Source organism: Ipomoea nil, unplaced genomic scaffold (assembly GCF_001879475.1).
Source record: "Ipomoea nil cultivar Tokyo-kokei standard unplaced genomic scaffold, Asagao_1.1 scaffold0688, whole genome shotgun sequence".
Classification (NCBI taxonomy): Eukaryota; Viridiplantae; Streptophyta; class Magnoliopsida; order Solanales; family Convolvulaceae; genus Ipomoea; species Ipomoea nil.
This window is the reverse complement of record NW_017617116.1, coordinates 5,406,200-5,429,866: the sequence shown is the minus strand read 5'-3', so window position 1 is coordinate 5,429,866 and position 23,667 is coordinate 5,406,200. Positions and strand designations below refer to the sequence as shown.

Sequence of the window (23,667 nt, the reverse complement as noted above, 5' to 3'; positions counted from 1 at the left end):
CCGCCTAGACGCTAGGTGCCTCTAGACCGTAGTGATTTCCCCCCTAGGCGCCCGCCTAGGTTACCGGCCGCCTAGGCGTCCGCCTAGCATCTAACTCGGCCGATTTGGCCGCCTAGCGTCTAAGTTAGTCGAGTTAACTCGTCCATTTCGGTTGGGTTAACCCGATTGGCTCGGTCTATTTTTTTATTATATATATGTGTGTGTGCGTGTGCGCGCGCGCATACATATATATAATATGACATATATACTCGTAGACTAGTTTGATACTTTGAATCTTTGGATGATTGAAGTATTTGAGTATTTTTAATTTTTAATATTGTTTTAATGTTTTTTTTTGAAAACCATTGTTTTGATGTTATGACTTATGAATTATCATTAATTCATTTGATTAAATAATTCATTTATTTGGATGTGTTATTTGATTAAATGTTGAAAACAACCTCATTAAAATTGTCAACGCTGCACCATCCATTTAAAATAGTAACTGAGATCTCATCACTCTATATGATAATTGGTCATTTTAATAATTTTATTATTATAATTATTTTAATACATCTTTAAAAAAAAATTAAACATATAAGATGTGCAGAGTTGGAATCAGCTTAGAATTGTAGTATAAGCATTTAATACATCTTTAAAAAAAAAATTAAACATATAAGATGTGCAGAGTTGGAATCAGCTTAGAATTGTAGTATAAGCGAATTTTTTGCACTTTTAGTCCCACGATTATAGTGACACTGGTAGAATTGATCCACGACTTTTGAACCTTGCAATTTTAGTATAAGCATTTAATACATCTTTAAAAAAAAAATTAAACATATAAGATGTGCAGAGTTGGAATCAGCTTAGAATTGTAGTATAAGCGAATTTTTTGCACTTTTAGTCCCACGATTATAGTGACACTGGTAGAATTGATCCACGACTTTTGAACCTTGCAATTTTAGTCCACGACTATTGATTTTTTTGTAAAAATGGTCCTTCCGGTCACTTTTCCGTCAAAATTTCACCGAAAAAAAAAATTCTCTACTTTTAGCCGGGTTAAAATTGACATTTTACTTATCTCAAAAAATTAAAAGAAAAAAAATTGATATTTGACTACATACAATATTACTGAGCTACATACTACTGTCCTAGGCGACAGATGTAGCCCAGTAATATTGTATGTAGTCAAATATCAATTTTTTCTTTTATTTTTTTGAGATAAGTAAAATGTCAATTTTAACCCGGCTAAAAATGGAGATTTTTTTTTTCCGGTGAAATTTTGACGGAAAAGTGGCCGGAAGGACCATTTTTGCAAAAAAATCAATAGTCGTGGACTAAAATTGCAAGGTTCAATAGTCGTGGATCAATTCTGTCAGTGCCACTCTAGTATAAGCTGTGATACTTAAATACTTAATATATTAATAAATAAATTAATTAAAAGTTACGGAGGTATTGACCGTATTGTCATCATGCCATGAGTCTCCTCAATCTTCGTCGTCAAATATAAATTTTTTTAAAAAATCGTAAAATTTATGAAATATTGTAGTGAGCAAATCATGTATGCACTTGTGGAGATCAGGCTTTAAAATCTCTGGTTCAAATTTTGGTGATACTTGTGAAGTACTTGGTTTGGTGCTTGTTTTAGTCGGAGAGTCGAGTGCTCCATGTATCGACGGCGATTCATTCTAGGGTTCCGTCGGGTTTTTGAGTTTCTGCAATGGGAGCATTAACGATCAATCGGAAACGCGGCGAGGATTATTTCGCAGTGAATCACAGAACCCCGGTGCCCAATTTCGATCACGTTTCGAAAAAACCCAGGCTTTCGCCTTCCGTCGTACAACAAGGTCCTGATTTGGCTCGACCCGTCTCGGCGAAGTCCATAGTTTCGAGGCTTTTCCGTTACCCGGAAGTGGTTGCCCCTATAAGAAGAGAAGTTCACGCTCCTTGTAGACAGAGCAGATTCGGTTTTTCTGCGAATTCGAGGAATTCATCGAGCAGCGGTGATTTTAGAGAGAAGTTCGGTAGTGAAATGGGGAATTTGTTCGGTAGGCCGTCCAAGAAGGAGAAAGCGAGGGGACTTGAGAGCTCGAGGTATGGGAAGGAGGTGATTGAGATTGATAGTGATACTAGGAAAGAGGATGCTTCTGAGGATTCGACTGTGGAGGAGGTTGAGGTGGTGGAGAAGGCAAGAATAGTATCTGCTCCAAAGGATGGCCATGGGGATGTTGAAATGTTAGACAATTTCGAAAAGAATGATGTTGGGAGGAAATTTCAGCCTACAAGTTCTTCAGGGGTTGCAGAGTTGAATGATGCAGTTATGAAGGTGGAGAGTCCAGTTAAGACACTTGATTTGGCACCAACCTGCGACGAATTTGATAACTTGGGCCTCCCTTTGTACAAGAAATTGCTTGATACTGTCGAGAAGAAATACGCAGACGATAATTTCAAACAGCTAAATTTTCAGATAGATTATCATGAGAGACGTCTCAAAACATATCAGTTGTTGCGGCCACAGAAGAAACCTGTGGAGTTGATCGAGGTAGTGTTCCTCATCTTGCTTCTTTGGACATGTTATGCTTATGCATGTAGTCTTTGTATCCATATTTCCATTTTCTTGACTTGCAGGATGTGATTCCAGAACCTTTTGTCTCTAAGGAACCTTTTATCCCTAAGGAACCCTTTATCCCACTTACTGAGAAGGAAGAAGCTGAAGTTGCTAGTGCCTTTTCTAATTCAAATTGGTATGAGTGGTGCATCCTCTATTTGTTACAATTTATTTGCAGAGTGAGATTTAAATTATTGCCACTTCGTTTTCTGTAGGGGGAGAGTTTTGGTAACTCATATGAACTCTAATATTGATATTACTGGGAAGGTGTTGCAGTGTTTGGGGCCAGGGAAATGGCTCAATGATGAGGTGATGCTATTAGTTGCAGATACTTGAAGATTGATTTTTTTTTTTTTTTTTCATTTCTTAAATAACAGTGAAAAGGGGTAACAAGTTCTCAATCTAGTTGTTTCCATGGGATCTCTTCATTTGCAGGTTATTAATGTGTATCTAGAGTTGTTAAAAGAGAGAGAGAAAAGGGAGCCCCAAAAGTTCTTGAAGTGTCATTTCTTTAACACATTCTTCTACAAGAAGGTAATCTCATCAACCTCACTTTTTTTGCTGAAAAAATTACTACCTAGTACCTTAATCCTAGATTTTTGTTTATATTGCTAAATGGTAAAGACTCATGCACCGACTTTTTTCTTAGTCTTCAATGCATCTAGGGTATTCCTATCCTCTGATTTGATTCCTGACTACCACCTATTTTGAATGACCTGCTTTTTTTCTTCTAGTGTGATGTATTTAGTACTAGCTGCTCCAAAATGCATCATATCATTGAAGTTTCTCATAGATGAGATTCTTATTTTCATTGAGTAGTATTTTGTTGACCATTATATATATTTGATATCAATGCTTGTAGTCACACATTAATTTGTCTCTAAATTTTTAAAGATATGGCTTAATCTGGTCATTACATCTTAATTTGGTTACTTTTGGTGCTCAGTTAATAAACGGGAGGACTGGCTACAATTATCAATCTGTGCGAAGATGGACTTCTCACCGGAAATTAGGATACTGCCTATTTGAATGTGACAAAGTAAATTTTCATGATTGTTTAGTTTCCTTTTCCTAATGTTATTTGAAAATTTCAAGTGAATTAATATTGAACTAATTACACAGATTTTTGTCCCCATTCACAAAGAAATACATTGGTGTTTAGCTGTCATCAACAAGAAGGATGAAAAGTTCCAGTATCTTGATTCTCTAAGGGGAAGAGATTCTAAAGTTCTGAAAGCATTGGTAAGTTATTGTAAAGGAATGAATAAAAAACATATTTTCCTTCTCTCTCTCTCTCTCTCTCTCTCTGTTAGTCCTTGGTCATACATAATGTGTCATGAGCACAAAGGAGAGAGAAAACTGTACTTATTGTGGATTGAGGGTTCGGATTTTTTTCTAAAATATGTCACACCCAAGGAAACCAACTATATATGCATTCATATGCAGGCTAGGTACTATGCTGATGAAGTGAAGGACAAGAGTGGTGAAGCCATTGATGTTAGTTCATGGGAACAAGAATTTGTTGAAGACCTTCCTGAGCAAGAAAATGGGTGTGTATGCTTAAATTAGTTGTCAAATACTACTTAATTTCTTCCTTATCACATTGTTGCAAAAGAAAATTCATATGGAGTATTTGTTTACATCATTTTTGGGGGTTTTGGCATATTGTCTGTTTTCTTGCAAAACTGGTTCCTTAATTTCTAGATAAACAAGGGCTACTGTATTTCTGTGCTTAGGTTGACATGGTATCTGTCTCCGTAATACCACTAGGATTACTGATTAACTTCCAGTTGGTGCCAAACTGGCAATGGTTTTTCATTGAAAATTAGTTTATTGTTGTATGAACATTGGACATTTGCATGTGTCCCTAGATGAAACATTGTACAAATCAGTGTTATCAAGGCGACGCCTAGGCGTCCGGTCGGTCGAGACCGAATGCCTAATGTGCTCGCCTCACCTAAGTGCAGAATACAACCCAAAACTCCACAAAACATACATGGGCTGAACCTACACACTTAGCGAGTTGACCGGTGTAATTTTCAGCCGGAGAAGTCGCCGGAATCTGCCTCACGCGCCGGTGCGTGGCGTCGGAGCAACGGCTCAGCGGCGGCGCGTGGAGGCTCTGATGGCGGCGCGGTTAAAGTTCCAGCGTCGTCCTCCTGTTCCGAGCAAAGCCCACTACCTCACTCTGGCATGTTATCAATAAATACTAGACTTCTCACCACCCTAGGAAAAACTATTCATCTTCTCAAGACAACTTGAAGTAAATTGGGCTTCCCAAGACAAGATATTTTCAATATACAATAAATATTTGACTTCTCACTATCCTAGGAAAAACTATTCATGTACTTCAAGTAAATAGGCCAGCAAAAAGGCTGCCCAAGACAAGATATTTTCAATATATATACTTTTTATTTATTCAATACTCATTGCCTAGTCATCGCCTAGGCGGTCGCCTAGTCGACTAGGCAGTCGGTGGCATCTCGCCTAGAAAGTCCGCCTTGATAACCTTGGTACAAATACTCCAACAGAGTATTCTTATATTCTGCGGACTAGTATTGTAGATGGAGCTAGTATTTCTTTTGACTTTTTCAAAATGGTTGTATAGTGGTTTTTAATGTCCTGAAATATGTTTAGATACATGTTCATTCCAAAGTATAAAATTCATCCGCATTTAAATGTTTCTTAACTTCTGTCTCTGACATGTTTGCTGATGTACCTATCTGGCTATCTCCTTGACACTGCAAAACTAGTTCCTCAATATCATGTGTACTTTTCTTTTCTTGTTCACTGCCATTTTTGTATTGTGGGTGCAAGTGGGAGGGAATTAGCATCTCTTCTATTTCCCCCTTTTCTTTCGCTAGGGGGTGGTTGTCTTTGCCACATTGACTTTACTAAATTTTTTCTTTGTTCTTTAGATGTTTTCAGTTGATTCAGCAGTACCTGTTTCAGTCAAGTCTCCATTTTCTTTCCTTTTATTGGAATTTCCTTAATCTGATCAGCATATTTGGTAATTTTTCATTTCTAATCAGGTTTGACTGTGGAATGTTCATGATTAAGTATGCTGATTTCTACAGCAGAAATATAGGGCTCTGTTTTAACCAGGTAAGCTGCATGTATGGCACTTTCTACTTGATTCCAGTCCTCCCACCCTGTTATCCCATTGAAACTGTGGGAAAAAAAAAATCTGTTCTCTCTCTCTCTCTCTCTCTCTGCCTAATTATTAATTAATTTATTGTGTTTTAAATGTATTATACTGGATGGGGAAAGTTCAGGCTAGATTTTGAGTTCCTGGGTAGCATGTTTTGTTTTGTTTTGTTGCAGAAATGAGCAAAAAAAAACTCAGTTTTATTCCGTTTCTTTTTGTACATTTTTATCTGTATTGCAGTTGCTAGCTTTCTAGTTTATTACTTGTTGAGGGGGGAAAAGGGTGTTGTAGGTAGAGCGGTCAAGAATCTCAGTTAAATTATCTGCCATGAAATGTTATTCTTTATTGTATTTTTATTCATAGTTTTAAATTGATTTTTCGTTTTTTACTTTTGGTTTTCTGCAAGTTTAACAAACCACAAGAACTTAAAATGTCTGAACTATGTTCCATTTCCCTGGTAGGAACACATGCAGTATTTTCGGTTGAGGACTGCAAAGGAGATTTTGAGGTTGAAAGCAGACTGATCAAGCTTGAACACGCTCTCCCGCGTTCTAATTACCGATAATGAATCTTACAAAACAATCAACAGATAATTGATTAGTGTGCAGATATGATATGATGTTTCTTCTCTCCATTCAAAATTACGCACTATAGCTCTAGCCAGTGGATGCCAGTTTTGCAGTTACTTTCGATTGAGTGAGGTGTATTGTTTTGTTTGTAAAAACCTGGTAAGCCATGGTTTGTCCTTGTACATGAATTTCTAGGGATCCTATCCAAGTGTTGATGGTTAGCTTTTTCTTCCTACAGAATTTTGACCTCTATTTAGGCACAAGTCTATATGCCTTGTGAAGATTAAATCTGATTGCTGCTTTGTCCTTAGTTTTCTGAGTAAATGAGGATTGTTTCTTGTAAATTCATGCCTTGTTATTAGTTTATACTCGGAAGTTTAGAATTAAAAGATGATGCGGAGGAACCGGGAGTTCAAAATTCAAAATTCATTCTCGTATTATGAAAAAAATCAATATGATCAAGTGATCAACACTTTACCTCTTAATTGAGTCAGCTCGATGCAGATGTTGAGGATAAATGGAAGGAGAGAGAAAAAGATTAGGTTTTACAACTAAAGTCTTCTATTTTCTTCTTCGGGTTTTTTAGTTTAAAAAAAAAAAAAAAAAAAAAAAGTAGTAGTGTGTGTTGCACACAAAACGAGTACATAACTACAATAATGATTTTTCTTTTTTAATGTTTATTTTTCTTTTTTAATGCTTTTCTCTCTTACTTGGCACCTTATTCAGACTAGCGGTTTACTGCTTATAAGTTCTGTTGGTGAGAAATTATATGTTTAAAATACCTTTTTATTTTTACTTTATAAAACATAATTAAAAATTGACTTTTGGTAATTTACCAGATAAATCTGTTAAAATGGCATCATGGTCCATGGATAGGGCTAAAACATTTGAGATCTTTCAAAGATAAGGCATAGTGGCAACTAACTAATCCCTATTTTGAGCAAAAAATAAAGCTCAAAAAATAATGAGTCAAGGAAGAAACAACTCTTCCTCGAGGTCAAGGTGCACCAAAGAAACTCTGCCTGAGGTCAGTGTATAATTGCTGTCATTAATTTAATTAAATTGCAATTGCAAGGAATTAAAACCAATTATCTCTCGAATCTTGAATGCAAGAGCACTTCATCAAAAGCTGTTAATAATTTTACTCAGATCATTATATATTTAATAGTACAAGGATCTAAATTGCACATTTTTCTTTGAGTACAGAAACTTAAAACCTATCTTGAAAAATATTACAAATCAACAAAGTTTATATGTGATATTGCATGGCAAAAAGAGCAATGCCGCCTCTTGCTGTAAGCATCATCGCCTAGCGGGGTGGCTGCCTCTTCCTACTCAGGATTTCATGTTCTTTAAGTCGATGCTGGAACCTTGCAAGACGGGCTTGAAGGCTGACCAAACTTGCCGCTTTTCGTGACAGCACGAAGTTCAATTGGGTCACGTAGTTGTCAATAAGACTCCCGGGCTGATCAACTTCAGCCAGTAGCTTCATTTCCTGATAGATAGCACAGAAAAATTGAATAATACCAAACACATCTTAGACACAGATACATATATATCACATGATGAGTTTTACTATCAACTTTTAGTATCTCGATTTTTGTGGCATTTTCATCTATAGTGTTAGACTATCATATATTTCATTATTAGTCCCCCAACTTTGAATCTCTTACCACTTTTAGTCATTTTGGCGAGTTTTCCAATCAAACATATGCATGTGACACAAGTGATGTTTGTATAGAAAACTTGTCCAAAGGGTTAAAGGTGGTAAGAAATTCAAAGTCAGAGAGACTAATAGTGGAAAAAATAATAGCCGAGGACTATAGGTAGGTAAAAATACTACAAATTCAAAGGACCAAAAGCGGAAAAAAACTCTTTGCAAGATTCACAAAGAAGTTTGGAAGCTAACTCACTTCACGGACAATCTCCATGGTGTCTTCAATTTCTCTTCTATGGGCAGCAATCAAAGCCTCCTCTTCCTTTATAATTAAATAGAGAACATCAAAATTAAATCCACATCAACTGAGCAAAGCTCGCATATTAATACAGAGATGAGCAAAATGCAGCAGCATATTTATTACTAACCTCTAGTATTTCATTGACATTATCATCTTGTGAAGGTGAATCCTGTTTTGATCCAATACTTCTTATATTAAGGCTGCTTAAGTTCAGTTCTTTATAACCTTTACTGGATATATCAAGGTTGCTTGCATCTTTTTTCAATGAATTTCCTGGCCTTTCAGGCATTTCAGTTTTTTCATCCCTATTAGCTTTCCTTCGAGGGGGAGACACCTTTTGCACCCTCTCTTCTGTACTAGAAGGGCCACCATAAGCATTCTTAGCTTCAAGCCTATCACTCCCGTTAACACCAGAAGTTGCCCCACCTTCCTCCTGTCCATTGAAAGTATAATTTGATGGAAAACTGGTAGGTTGTCTATCAGATCCATTAGAGATATTGTAAGATGAACTTTCTTTCTCCGCAACCTTTCTACTTATAAAGGGTATTTTAGATTCTTGGAGCTGCTCAATGAGATCTTCTTCCTCCGCAGAAATGGCCAAAGATGGTGCTGAAGAAATTTCCTTGTTTAGAGAAGGTAATGTGCTTGTGCTTGTGCTTGGCTCCTTTTTTGTGTTTCCACTCTTCGAGAGACTTTTAACCCTGTTATTCAAATGCCATTAGCTAAAGGCATCTAACAAAAGTAATAAAATATTGAAATTATCCTAAAAGATGACACACCTACCTATCAGCATATCTTAATGTATTAAGTGTGTGTTCACATGAACCAGCATTTGGAGAAATGCAGGAGATCATGACAGTCCTTGAATTACCAACAAATGAGTCACGAAGCACCTCAGTTAGTTTGCTCCCTCGAAATGGAATATGAATCTGGTCATTGTCAAGAGCACGGATACACTCTTTAAGAGCTAACAAACTCTTGTTAATTTCTGCTCCTTCAATCCTGAAACATACCAAAATAAACTTCTCATGGTGAGATGTAGATTTGAAGGTTGATATATCAATCCTGGAATATGGTGATGCATAAATAACACAGGGAAATAAAGCCCATAAGGAAGAGTAACACTCTGTCTAGAATAGCAGGGAAGAAAGGTGGCAGAAGATAAGAAGTATTTCATCCAAAGCACAAATAATTCAAACCAACCTGAGAGAAATGCTAGAAATTTGTTATAGGAAGTATTAACTTTACATATTGGCATCCCTTCTTCATTACAAAATAATTTGGATTTATCTTTTGCATACTCATTCAAATCTCATATTTTGATTGTGCTAGGGCAGGCAGCTAGCAAAGTAGCAGAAAAATAATAAAGACAAACAGTACATGCAGATCCTTTATTACTTTTCCACCACCAGTATTAAAATACCAAAATGGAAAATGAACTACTGCAGCTATATATGAAGCATGAACTCTGACCTTGTTTGTCGGTCATTATCAGTTGTATCAGCACCTCTTTCACTACCAGCAAGATCAATGAAAGAAAGCTTCCCAACCACCTTTCCACTCTTGGATTCATTTCCATCATTATTTCGACGAGATTCTTTTACCTCATTGTGTTTCTTGACAACAAGCTGTAGTATAGCATGTGATCTTGATGATTCCTCATTAGCACCAGTGGACCCTGTACTTCTTGCAGCATTTCCCTTTTCAATAAACTCTTTTACTATCTGCACATCAGAAACTTCAAACTCTTGCAGTCCAACAATGCAAACCTGTTGCCGCCCATCCTCTCTCATACAAAGTTTCCTATATACAATTAAAGTAATTGGTGAGTTGTGCATCTCCACATTTCAACTTTAATCATTAAGTTCGCTTTCAAGCCACAATTATACATGCACTAACAAGTAGTTCTTCAAACATCAACATGCACTTGTATAAGCAAGAAATTATGCACCCAACCATCATATTGATTTACACACCACACTATCAAAGACTTCTACTGAAAAGGACCCCCATGTCTGCTAGATGATGCTCTTCATTCCTTTTCTCATGCTTTCTCACACATAATTTTAAGCACATTTCAGGGAGACTAACATAATGATAGGAAGCCATTCATGCAGAAGACAAAAGAACAACTTTTACCAAGTAATGTAACATAATGATCAAGTGAACTTCACATGCTGAATAGTCACATTTCATCTGTAATATGTCTTGAGAATGGAAAGAGCACATTACAGAAAAAAACAATCAGTAAAGATACTAACTTCCGATCACTGAGCAGATCAAAAAGTTTTCCACCATATATTTCAAAATAGCTAAGCCACAACTTGAATCTCTGATTACGATAGAGTGGATGGTGCAACAATCTAACAAGGTCTTCTGCAGCTCTAAGAGGTAGCGGTTGCATTGTAAATGTCTTACCACTCCCTGTGCCATAATAAGGGGCAGGGGGTTACGTGAAGTCATTGAATAAATAAGTTAAGAATCTACAACTCATGTGCAGCAAGCAGTGGTTAACAAGAATTCAACATACCTGTCTGACCATAGGCAAAGCATGTTGCTTTTGTACGCTGAAAAATAATAGGAATAATTGGTTCCACCGTGACACGATAAACCTGTCAAGAAATGTATAAGAAGCAATTTAAAACTTATGCAAACATAAGTAGAACCAAGCACATTAATCCCCAGAAGACAGGAAATATAGAGTTATTAGGACAGGGAAACTGCACAATGTATTGCAATTCCAACTATATTCAAAACCATGGGGTCAAAAATAGTTCAAAATATGCTGGCAGATCTTCCACTCCACATTGACAATGAAAAAAATACCTCATCATTTGTTACATGTTCATCCAGCACAGCATCAAAGCAGAATTCATGCTTCTCCACATAAGCAGTCAAGTCGACCTGGTGCGATAAAAACGAAACTTAGTTAAAATGAGCAGCTCAGTAGCACAATCCACACAGCATATGACATAAGTATCTATTGCAAGTTTCAAATAGGAACCAAACCTTAAGTTTGGGTTCATGCACAGCGAGACAACTATTGTCTGATGATACGGTGACAATATCATCTTCTTTACGAGAAACTTCCTTCTTGTTTAAAGGTCTTTTGCGCACCTGCAAGAAATATCATCAGTTTAATAAAAAGGAAACAATATAAACACAATAAGGAGGTAACAGAAGTAAATGAAGTGAGTAGTCATCAATCAAATAGGAAAATAAACCAAAATAGCTCCACATGGAGGTGGACAAGGGGTTTACAAACCAATAGACATACCACTACTTTGATTTTCGCCACATTGTTTTCCCTTGAATTGTTTTCTTTTTCACTTCCTGGTACACTAGTTGAAGCATCTGAATCTATCTGTGACTTCTGTGGCAGACTGTTCGGCACATCAAAGTCATTATCAAATGCTTTGTTTACAGCAGGCATGAAAGGCGATGGCTCAAATGGCTCAGAAATGACATTCTGAAGAGGAAATGAAAGCAACAAGCTATTAGTCAGACATAAGGTTGAGGGAGAGGGATAGAGAGGAAAGGAGGGGTGGGGGCAGACTGCAGAGGGCCACTAATGGTCATAAATACAAAACATAAACTCAATCCTGTAATATATGCCCAGTTTGGGTCTTATCAATAAGATGGCTTGCTCAGTAGTGATTCCTAGCTCAATAATGTCTATTTATAGTAGAGAAGGAACCTAATAACCCATAATTAAAAACTACTTTGAGTGCACAAGTTCCATACATCGGATAAGAGATCTGTATCATCCATAGCATGCAGATCCAAAAGTCCGGCTCCAAAATCTCCCCTGAATTCTGGAGAATAAAGTCCTTCTGATACAGGAATACCTCCTGAATTTTGGGCAGTTGGGGTATATGGTTCAGAACCAGATTCACCATTAAAATTGAGGTTTCTCATTAATCTTAAAAGCCTTTGTTTCTCTTCTACAGACTGTGCTCCATACCCCTGAAACATTATGCAAAGCTTAAACACTACTAAAAAACTGCCAAAATGTCAACATGCTGCAACCACACCCAACATTATAGGAACATGCATTCAACACCCATAATTGTCACCAAACTGATGTTAGTAAATCCCCCACATGAATTAGCAGAGAAGATATGCTTGAGAAAGAAATATTGAAAAGGAAAATCTAGACTGCCGGCAAGATTAATATAAAAATCCGTGCATGCCCCAGGAAAAAAAAAATTATTGGGAGGACAAAATGTCAAAGGATTGCACCACAGGATGTAACTATCATGGTCCAATAAAAAAAATAATAAATAAAAACTATACTAAAGCAATGATTTTAAGAATCATCGAACATCGAGACAAATTCCCCAGTCCAGATTTAATCAACCAATACCAATTATATGGAAAATGAAAATAGATTCAACATAGATCATTACCTGCATAAGGATGTTGGGAAGTAGGCGGTTATCGACACCAGTGGAGGCCAAAGGAGAGGCCAGATGCTGCAACCCGGCAGACTGAAGCCAGCGCGCCATGACAGCGTCTCCCGCATCGCCCGCGGGGCCGGCATTGCCTTGGTGATCATACAGAGCAGTCGCCGCCGAATTGCTCTGCTGCATCTGGCCACCCATGTGGCGCTGCGACCGGCGTTGGGGAGCCAATTTCAAGATCTGTTATTCCCTGTTCGCCAATAAATTTCAAAACAAACAAACAAACAAACAAATCAGATTCAGATCACCGTTCACGGCCTGATCTGTAAAGAAACGCAACGTACAAGGGGGCGGCGAAAATCGAAATCAAATCCACGCATTCACGCGCGAATTCAATCCAACTCAATTGAATCCGGAAACCAATAAATCCCGATCGCAATCCCCGAAATGAACCGCAAAAACATCCTTCAAATATACGCAATGCATGTTAGGATGCGGAACACATCAAACACCAAAAACCTAACACATATAAACACAAACCAAATATACAAAATACATACAAATATTCATTCAGAATTGAATTGAATCCAGTCTTCGGAGACAGATCAGACGGGTAAATGAGAAAGCAAAACCCTAATTTATTGAAAGAATTTCCCCCAAAAAACTGTTAAAAACTAATGGAATTGTTGTGGATGAGAAGATGAAGATAATGGAGGGAGTAATTTTAACCTTCTCCTGACAGACAAATTGTATCTGTATCTATAGGTGGTGAATACAAATAATCATTCTCTTTTTTTTTTCCCTTTTTTTTTTATTTAGTTATCTTAATTTGTTGACAGGTATACATTTATTTTCAAAGTACCGAACGGCTAAATTTGAATATATGAATGGACCGAAATACCCTTCGATTCGAAGCTAACTTTTTAGGTGCCCGACTGCCCGCCGAAGAGGCGAAGAGTGAATTAAACTTCACTCATTATTTTTTTTTTTTAAATAATTAATCCACAAATAAATTTTCTAATTCACCAAATAATACTACAAATTTAAATTTATACCATCAATTTAAAGTTGGTGTTAAAATTAAGTGATGAGATATTAAAATTCGACGATTTGGACCTAATAAGAGAGACATAATTTAAAAACAATGAGAAAAATGTAGTCTTACACGATTATTCAATTAGAGTTAAAATGTCATCGTTATTAATTTAAAATAACAAATAGGAAAAAAGGAAAAGATAGATAGATACTTTTAAATATAATATCATGTGTAATGCATGAATTGGACTTCAATCATTAAATTTCATTACGAATAAGAAGATGAAGAACTACTTGATATGTAAATGGGAATAACTTTTAGAATTGAATATGCGTTTCGATTCAACTAAAAAGTTAAATTAATAGTTAGACAACACACACACATAGAGTGCTTAACATGCACTTTACGTGTTTAAATCAATTACTCTTATCTTTAATCTGGATTTGACCATTATATCAAATTAAATGATGTGTTTCATCTCAATTAAAAAATTAAATTGATAATTTTTTTGAAAGGAATTTAAATTGATAATTATATTGCAACACTAACCAATATGCAATAAAAAAAATTATATATATAAAAAAAAAAAAAAAAAAAAAAAAAAAAAAAAAAAGAAGAAGAAGAAGAAGAAGATTATCTAACCTTTTTTTTTTTTATTTGTTAACCCAGGTTTCAAGCTTCGCCAAACTATTCCAGACCTCAAGTCAGCGCCCCAAGACCACGAGGATGTAACACTTTTGCGCACAATGATCCAAACTAAAACTCAAATTAAACCTCCAATGTTCGTGATAGGAATTGAACCTTCAAAAGGTAGAATCGCCCACTCCAGACGTCCTGACACCTCAACTGGTCAACAGAGACTAGACTTTTGCTCATTACGCACAAAGAGTCCTGCTTATTTTGGGAGGTTGCTCTACACTACTGTTGATAAGACTCAATCTTTGATCTTTTGTGACAAATTTTATCTTTGTGACCAGGTAAGTTACCCTGGGGGCAACTCTATATACATTATCTAACCTTGTTGGTGAGTGTGGTTTTGAATCAGCAACTAAAGAGAAGAGTGTGAAAGAGAGACGACTACAGCAGGACAGCATGAAAAGGGAGTCATTTAATTTCTTTTGTAATTAATGTTTGAAATTTGATAATTGATATAGTGGGATTTGTTAGTGAGTTGTCAAATTAAGTAGGTCTAATTTTGACACAAAATCTTTCATTTGATTAAAGGAAGCAAAAAAGTTCAAATTGCTTTACAACTAGAGAATTACTATGATAGGCAGAAAGGTGATTTAGAAAACGAGGGATTAAGTTGGAGAAATTATGGGGTTTTTATACTAATATGGTATTAGTGGATGAGAATCATCACTTAGCTGACTTAGTGGTATTTTTGTTTTTTTGAATGCTACTGACTCTATTACTATATATTGTACTATCTGTTCATATATTTTCTCATAGCCTTCCAAATGGAAGTCCAACTCGGGTACCATTAGACCACATAGTCTTGGTGTGTTTATAGCGGTATGGTGTGGTTAGATCCTTTTCATAAACATTATTGAGGATTTGGATTCAAGATGAACTCTTTGTACGCAAAAGTGTAGAATTTGAATTGGGTCGATGCGAACAAGGATTAATCTGGTACTTGTCAATTTAAGGCCGGGAGTTATTATCATGAAATGAATTAAAGTCCCGAAACATAAATTAAATGATCGATCAATTAATTCAACATAAGTTCATAATTACGTTACTTCGGGTTCAAACTTCTGAAACGAATTGAAGGGTAACATGGTCAAGTGCATACAAGGAATAGAACATGGTCACGAGGGCAATACTGCAGGCTGGCTTTCCTTCTTGCTTTCTTTGTTTCCTTTTTTCCATTTTCGTATTGTTTGCCTGCAACTGAATCTCTATTCTGACAATAATTGGATTGTTCCTTGTCGTATAACATAATGGTGTTTAAGTATATAAATTTGGATAGTGTTTAGGAATTAGAAGTATTATTATTTAAAGTGGTAAGGTTCAAATTGACTACTAAACGTAATCTGATAGGGCGTTTGGTTGGAGGGATTTTAAATTTCCTTCCCACTTAATTCCCACATAACTCCAAAAGCCATTAAATTCCGTAGTTTGGTTGGAGGGAATTGCAATTCCCCCATTTTCATGGAATTAAAATCCCATGTCCCCCTGGTATTTTAATTCCTGGGAAAAAAAGACAATGATGAGTCAAAATTACCCCTTTTTTTTTAACCTAAAATTAATGTCTAACAACAATAATGAACATTTTTGACTTTATACTACTTATTCTCTTTCAATTCCCATGTATACCAAACATTGGAATTGAAATTCCCAGTAATTCTATTCCCGTCAACCAAACACTGGAATTTAAATTCCCACTTTATTCCCAGTAATTCAACTCCCATGGAATTACAATTCCTTTCCCACATAATTCCCCCCTCCAACCAAATGCCATGTGAAGGTGTAATTAGGTCATTAAACACTCTAAATATATGTAATTTCATCTGATATCATGTTACCATTTAGTTCATCAGGTTGCCTGCTTACGTGGATGAGGAGTTGACATTTTAAAATAATTTTTAATAATAATTTTTTTTTTTTAAAATGTGATATTTTTAAGAATATAAAATATAAAAGGCTCTTAACTTGAACCAAATGGACCTTAAAAATATATTATTTGAATACAACATTGTATTAAAGCGTGAAATGAATCAGTGAATGACATTGAATTTATACACTTTAATAAAATTTGTAACACATCATAATTACATTTATATTATATTCATCATCTACTTGCGAATCAATTAATAATCAAATTATTACAAATTAATCAAATAAAAGTATACAAAATGTATACAAATTTTTTAATATAAAAAAAAAAAAAAAAAAAAAGAAGAAGAAGAAATAGTAGTAACATTGTTCTGAAATCTCACTTGTATTTATGGAAAAACAAAAAGCATAATAAAAGGACTTGCCACATGCCCATTGTTAAATTTGTAAATTTCAAATTAGAGATAATTTCACTTAGAACCCCTTGAGGTTTAGAAACATGCAAAACACACCCCCCTCTTTTGTTTGAAAATTATGTACATGAACCTCTGAAAGTCTGAATTTGTGTATTTATTATATAGACAAGATTTTTATTGTGTAATCTTCTATTTATTTTATAGTAGTTATTTGTTTTTCATAACTAGGATTGGCTCAATCTATTTTTAATTCACAATTAATACGGGCCAATATTTAATGCAAAATTTAAAAGTTAAATTTTTATATATTAAGAAACTACTTTAATAACCCTCTTGAACACACATTTAAAACACACACACACACACAAGTACCAAAGAAATGAAGCTACTAGTGATGAAATAATATAATTTGACTATCGAACAATAAGAATGTAAGAAAATATGAGACAAAGACACCACACGTCAAACATATCGGCAACTATATCTTGTTTAAGAACGAAATTTTCTAACATTAAATTTGTCTATGATTTTGTAATCTATTGATAAATATTTTTCTTGTCGATATCAAAATTGTTATTATTTTGATTTTATTTCTTTAGTAGTAAAAGTAATAACAAACTATTTTAGAATATCAAATTGGAGAGTCTTATTTTCCATAATAATAATAATAATAATAATAATAATAATAATAATAATAATAACAATAACAATAACAATAACAATAACAATAACAATAACAATAACAATAACAATAACAACGACGACGACAACAATAACAACAACAACAACAACAACAATAACAATAATAATAATAATAATAATAATAATAATAATAATAATAATTATTATTATTATTATTATTATTATTATTATTATTATTATTATTATTGGATCCATTTTGTGGCCATAATTATGAATTGATGTGTGGATATAATACTTTTTTGTAAAGTCAAATAATGAAAATATACTTAAAATATAATGAAACCATAATTTGGTTTCACACTAGTCTATAATAAGTATTTGTATTGGTAGGGGAGGGGCCTTGTCCCCTTGTAGGGTAGCCTCTGAACATGGTTATTATGATCATCAGCATCTCTGCTTAAGCTTTGGGGGTGTTTTAATAATAATAATAATAATAATAAAATATACTCCGTATATATATATATATATATATATATATATATATATATATATATATATATATATATTAGCATGCACGTGAAATGGTCTGTCAAACAAAATTGCAAATTTTATATATTTTTCAATCACATGTCACAAAGCAAGAGTCTCTTGCCAAATGGTTTGTATGTTGACCTAAACAAACCATAATATAAATAAATAAATAAAATTAATGCTCAGATTTATGTGTTTGTTTTGTGCCATTACAATATATGGCCGACCTGGAAAAAAAAAAAAAAAAAAGATTAACAGTATATTGTAAATGTAGAAAAAAAATCAAGTGGCTTGTAGTCTGCTAGTATCGGGTTGCTCCCCTAAGTGGGAGGTGTAGGGTTCAAACCTCATTCGAGACAAATAGTGTGTATGTAGGGTATCCCCTCCCTTATAAAAAAAAAAAAATAGTATTTGTATTTTTTTAGAATATTATAGTCACATGTTCAATATTAATTCATTAAAAGGGAAAAAATAAATAAATTACCAATCAATATATTAGTATGGGGTATTGTTGTTTTGACACGAATTGGTATGGTTTCACACTAGACCTATCTAAGAACCTTATAAGGAAACTTTTCAAGTACAATTTTTGTAACAAATTTCAATGGAAGCAAAACCTGTAATGAGAACTAATTAAGAAGGGATGAGCATCACAAGAATAAGAATTTCGTTAAAAACACAAATTAAAGTTCATAGCAGAATAAAAAATCTAAAACCTTAGAATTTGCCTCACATTCTTACGTAAATTTAATGTATAACTTGTAAATATATGCCAATAAAGACAAAGTGATCTCTCTTATATGGGATATGATGTCATGAGATCGAGCCTCAGTGAAGGTGTTGTTGACTCTTTGTGCTTCATTTGGTTGAGAAAATATATTTGGTTGAGAAAGTATGTTTGAAGTTTGAACAGGTACTACAATATAATAATAGAGTTAGTAGCATTCAAAAAATAAAATACAAATAAGTCATATTTTTCTTCTTCTTCTTCTTCTTCTTCAAAAAAAAAAAAAGTCATAAAAATTTAAACTCATAAATACTTATGTGATTGGAAATCCTTCCACTCTATTATTCACTATACACGCGTGTTAAGAAAATTTTAGTCACTTCATAATTTAATGATTAAAAAAGATCCACCAAGTGTAATTTCAATGAGGCATGTATAACACGCGTACGTGCACGCACACATGTACATATAAATAGAATTAAGTTCAAATGAGAACTAGTAGCTCTGTGAGAATGCACAGACTAATATCATATGTTCATCTATGATGATTAATTACTGAAAATTAAGGAAAAAAAGTGAAAAAAAAATATATGGTGTCATTTTTGTAATTATGACAGTGTATTTGAAAACATTTGAAAGTGCATCTACGGAAAACTAATAGTGCACACACGTTAGTGCATTATTATAGATCCTTAGTACACTATCAGTTATCCACGTATACACTATACAATGTTTTCAAGTGCACTGTCATAATTATGGAAATGTCATCACATTTTTTCCTTAATTTCAAGCCCTTAATCATCTTAGATGGACATATAAGATTAGTCTGTGCATTTTTACGGGACTACAAATTCTCACATAATCTTTGTGTGTGTGTATGAGAGGTTGCAAGTGAGAACAAACTCACATATAAAAAGTGAAGACTAATATGGTCAATCTATTTGGAAAAATTAACAGTTGAAGATTGCTGAAAAATAAAAGAAAAATGAGCGGAGTAAGTTTTATAAATATTACAAACTTAAAAGTTTGCAATAATTATAAAATTGATCTTTTTTTTTTTTACTAAAACCTTCAATAATTAGTGAACCCTGATAAGCAACTGTGATCAGTCGTCACTTTTTACCACCATGTTCTCCTTTGAACCCTAATATATATATACATATTTCTCGTGCGAATGTGTGAAGTACCTTTTATACAACTTGTAATATCTGACTATATATTTCCGGATAAATGATTGTACATTCTAAAAAATACGTTTTTTTTATAATAACTTTTGTATTTTGAATTATGCATCTTGTAATTTTACAATTGTACATCTTGTAATGTTTGATTATGCGCACAGTTTTAATATTCACACGATCAGAGCAGTAATTCTCGATCATTTGATCATGTTCCTATGTATACATCTAGACACATATATATGTTCTAATATAATATATATTGATATCGTTGTGTACAACTTAAATTACAAAATTTTCGATTTTCGATTTTCGATGAAGGCCTAATGTTTGTGTACCCACTGCATGTAGATTGAATTAAAAAGCTTACTTTAGGTGAAAGCATGCATGTGAGGTAGAGGTCCAACCAATTAAGCATTAGAAATCTACTTTTATCATCACATCACTTATCTTCATTATATTCTATCTACCATACCCTTAGCTCCTGATCGATATCCATGTATACTTATTATGAGCTGTCTTAATTAACACCCCAGCATTAAAGAAGGGTGAATCTCACCAACCCAACCAAGAACTTTGATTTGGATGCATGCCTAATGCCTTTGCTAGCCCTGCACTAGTAGGTCACCTGTCATGAATACTTTGGGAATGAATTGAAATTAGTGTGTGAGAATACCCCTATAAATCACAACCAAAAAAGTCAATGCATGGTCAATTCAAAAGATGGTACTTTTTTTTTGGAAAAAAAAAAAAAAAAAAAAAAAAAACTAAACTTTCATTTTTGTTTTTAAAAAGTTTGAATACAAATTAAAGCTTGATAAATAAAAAGAGGGTGATCTAACCACTCCATGTCTCCATACAAACCGACTTAGAACTAGCTTCCTTAGCAATTAAATAGGCAGTAATGTTCGCGTTGTTTGTTTAACAAATAAAAGAAATGCATTTGAAAATAATGGCAACATTTCTTTATCAGTAATTTATCAACAAATTTTTGATTAATTTTTTAAAAATGTTTGTTGTAGTATTCTATTTCAATTTTTGGACTCTAAACTCATAAAGTAAACACACTAATTAATAAGAATAAATAATCTTCTTAGACTGATGAACATGATGACTACATTAAATAAATGTTTCTATTTTAATTTATTTGTTCATAGATACAATATACTTTAAATATCCCCACATGATTGGTTATGACGTTATGTCACATGAATTAAGTCTTGAATGTTCCACTGCCCATTGCAACTGTATCCTCGTCTTGCTCAAAAATCCCTTCACCGACATGTGCAGGTAACAATAATCATTCCTACTAAAGGATCACGAATTCGATTCTTATCAATATCTTTTCAATTACGTTAATTTATTATGGAGTACTTAAATTTTTTTTAATACAATTTACATATATAATTTACAAATTACGAAGTATTATATAAGAGAGATTATAAGAGAGATTACAATAATAATTATGTTCTTTATGATCCGAACAATATATAATCCTTAACCAACCAAGCTCAAGGTTTTATCATTTTTCACAGACTCATCGGAAAGGAAAAAGCAACCAAACATAACCTTTTGGCAGCGTTGATGATTCCTCACCACAAAAGGTGAATATACCATTTTGTACTTGCTTTAATTTGGCCCTTTGTAGTATGATGCATCATAAAGTAGTGTCACATTTTCAAAGATTGCACCAAACTCTATGGGGTTGTATATGTTCTTGTCATGTAGTCTTGCGACAAAAGATAAATCGTGACATGCATCTTTCGATTCTTAAAAAATATTTATATATTAATATTCACAAATACCCAATTCTGTATATATCTTTTGCCTAGTACATGTACATAATTTGATTGTTATAATTAGGACTAAGGTTTGCAATGAGCATAGTAAACCCTAATTACAGTTGCTTAACCAAAGGTCAAGTGTGTGATTGAGTGGAAGGGACTCATCCATCTTTAACCAAATGTCAAGGGTTCAATCCTTTTTGAGAATTGAGCTCTCCAGGCCCGTTGTCCCACTCAAAAAAGGTGCATATAATTCAGTGAGGAGATTAGTTACTGTGTCCAAACTCGAGGTATATCAAAAAAAAAAAAAATATATATATATATATATATATATATATATATATATATATATATATATATATATATATATATAGTAAACCCTAATTTACAATATAATTTGTGATAGAGGAAGCCTAACTAAAGCTTTCTTGAATTTTCACACCATGTAACTAATGAATGGTGATGTTTATAAGAACTCACATCACTTGATCTATTTCAAATCAACTAATCAATTGTGATGTTTATCATAATGCGCATCATTTGATTTGTTTTATATCAACCAGCATTACATATCTAAATCTTACCATAAATGATATGTTTTACCTTGTGATGATATGAGAATTTTCACGCTTACCTAATAAATTGTGACGATTATTAAAACTCACATCACTAGATCTAGTTTACATCAATCAGCGTGAATGTAATGTTACCTAATTAAATCTTATCAAAAATTATATGTTTTACTTTGTAATGAGAATGGGAATTTTCACATGTAACTAATGAATTGTGCCATTTATCAAAATTCACATCACTTTCTATGTTTTAAGTCAATCAACACATTACTGGTTTAAATCTTGTCACAAATGACATATTTTACTTTGTGAAGAAGCTATAATTTTCACAGGCAATTAATAAATTGCGACGTTTATCAAAACACACATCATTATATAACTACTGAATGCCCCAACCTGATATTTGACTCCTTACTCGGTACTTTGATAGAAGAAATTCATTTTTTTAAACCTTTAAAAAAATTAAAGGACATCATGAATTGGCAAAACATGATAACTTCGTTAGTTTTCAGGCGGAATGTTTTGGGCTGTGCCAGTGACTACTGCACTCGCTATGCAAATTGTTCTGTGATATGGTTGAGAAGAAGCCCAAGGCAAAGAGCTACAAAAGTTATACCACGGATTAAGGTCCACTTTGTAAGGTGGATCTAAATTTAAAATACACAATTTACATTATAAATGTTTACAATTTACTTTTTATAAAATTATAAACATTCAATATGTAAGGTGTGTATTTTAGACCCAGATCCATAGAATACTTTGCCAAACACCTAGGCCTACAATTTGTGCTTGGCAGCATAGTATTATTTCGAATTAGTTGGAGTGTTTTGTCACCGTTAAAAGTTCATCCCAACCCAAATAAGATGATGGCCGTGTTTGGTAAAATATTGGCATATTGGTCAATTTTGGCTTATTTGACCACTATTAATTGTTTGATTTAGTTAAAATATCAATATAAATGTTTGGTTAATTAGTTTTTTGCAACTTCAAAAGGTTAAAATTCAAAATGCTACTCCAAACAATTTTTTCAATTAGCTTTTTGAAAAAAAAAAAATTATACCAAACAACTATCAGCTAATTTACCAAACACTTTTCTACAATCAGCTAATGTTATCAACTATTCTACAATCAGCTAATGTTATCAACTATAAACTAACAATCAGCTAATGTTATCAACTATAAACTAACAGCCAACCGATGTCTTTCTTGACTAGAGATGACAATTTGTCCCGTCTGATTTTAGAGAATGAGAACAAAGACAAGAAATGTATGTAATTCTCCGCCTAGGGACGCTCCGTCGGGAATGGAGAAACCCCTCCCAATTTGTAAATTCTTAGCTTTTTAGTTGCTAGATTAGTATGCACTTGTTTTCAAAAAAAAAAAAAAAGATTAGTATACACTTTGCACACTGCAATCACATCCAAAGTCAAGTGGCACTGACTGTACAGCGGACAGTGGAGTGCCAGCCAAAAAGATGGCTCTTTTCCATCATTGATTTCAAAGATGCCTTTGGATATGCCTTATTCCAAAAGAATCCCACAATAACTCACCACCCAC

The 23,667-nt window shown here is 33.8% G+C and overlaps 2 protein-coding genes across 2 annotated transcripts; one reads left to right on the top strand and one right to left on the bottom strand.

Moving 5' to 3' along the window:
• Positions 1-1,466: 1,466 nt before the first annotated feature.
• LOC109175962 (ubiquitin-like-specific protease ESD4) lies at positions 1,467-6,648 on the top strand. The gene is made up of 9 exons (XM_019325343.1): positions 1,467-2,521; positions 2,608-2,723; positions 2,803-2,896; positions 3,023-3,121; positions 3,534-3,626; positions 3,710-3,829; positions 4,034-4,137; positions 5,620-5,692; positions 6,197-6,648. Exons 1-9 carry the CDS (start codon positions 1,700-1,702, stop codon positions 6,257-6,259), a joined length of 1,584 nt encoding a protein of 527 aa, XP_019180888.1. The 5' UTR covers positions 1,467-1,699; the 3' UTR covers positions 6,260-6,648.
• A 774-nt stretch (positions 6,649-7,422) lies between these two features.
• LOC109175961 (kinesin-like protein KIN-13A) lies at positions 7,423-13,439 on the bottom strand. The gene is made up of 14 exons (XM_019325342.1): positions 13,226-13,439; positions 13,010-13,130; positions 12,672-12,915; positions 12,007-12,228; positions 11,540-11,731; positions 11,272-11,379; positions 11,089-11,166; positions 10,793-10,874; positions 10,524-10,686; positions 9,736-10,065; positions 9,046-9,264; positions 8,390-8,963; positions 8,218-8,283; positions 7,423-7,799 (listed from the first exon to the last, which is right to left on the bottom strand). The coding sequence occupies exons 3-14, from the start codon at positions 12,864-12,866 to the stop codon at positions 7,614-7,616; spliced, it is 2,415 nt and encodes an 804-aa protein (XP_019180887.1). The 5' UTR covers positions 12,867-12,915; positions 13,010-13,130; positions 13,226-13,439; the 3' UTR covers positions 7,423-7,613.
• Between the last annotated feature and the right edge of the window lie 10,228 nt (positions 13,440-23,667).

What these genes read in the sequence shown, in the direction of transcription:
- LOC109175962 (XM_019325343.1), top strand. Translation starts at nt 1,700, where the DNA reads ATGGGAGCATTAACGATCAATCGGAAACGCGGCGAGGATTATTTCGCA. An exon ending in CTAAAGTTCTGAAAGCATTG is followed by an intron (nt 3,830 to 4,033) that starts GTAAGTTATTGT and finishes ATTCATATGCAG; the next exon opens with GCTAGGTACTATGCTGATGA. An exon ending in CTTCCTGAGCAAGAAAATGG is followed by an intron (nt 4,138 to 5,619) that starts GTGTGTATGCTT and finishes ATTTCTAATCAG; the next exon opens with GTTTGACTGTGGAATGTTCA.
- LOC109175961 (XM_019325342.1), bottom strand. Translation starts at nt 12,866, where the DNA reads ATGGGTGGCCAGATGCAGCAGAGCAATTCGGCGGCGACTGCTCTGTAT. An exon ending in TGGCGAAAATCAAAGTAGTG is followed by an intron (nt 11,380 to 11,539) that starts GTATGTCTATTG and finishes TATTTCTTGCAG; the next exon opens with GTGCGCAAAAGACCTTTAAA. An exon ending in ACATTAAGATATGCTGATAG is followed by an intron (nt 8,964 to 9,045) that starts GTAGGTGTGTCA and finishes TTTGAATAACAG; the next exon opens with GGTTAAAAGTCTCTCGAAGA.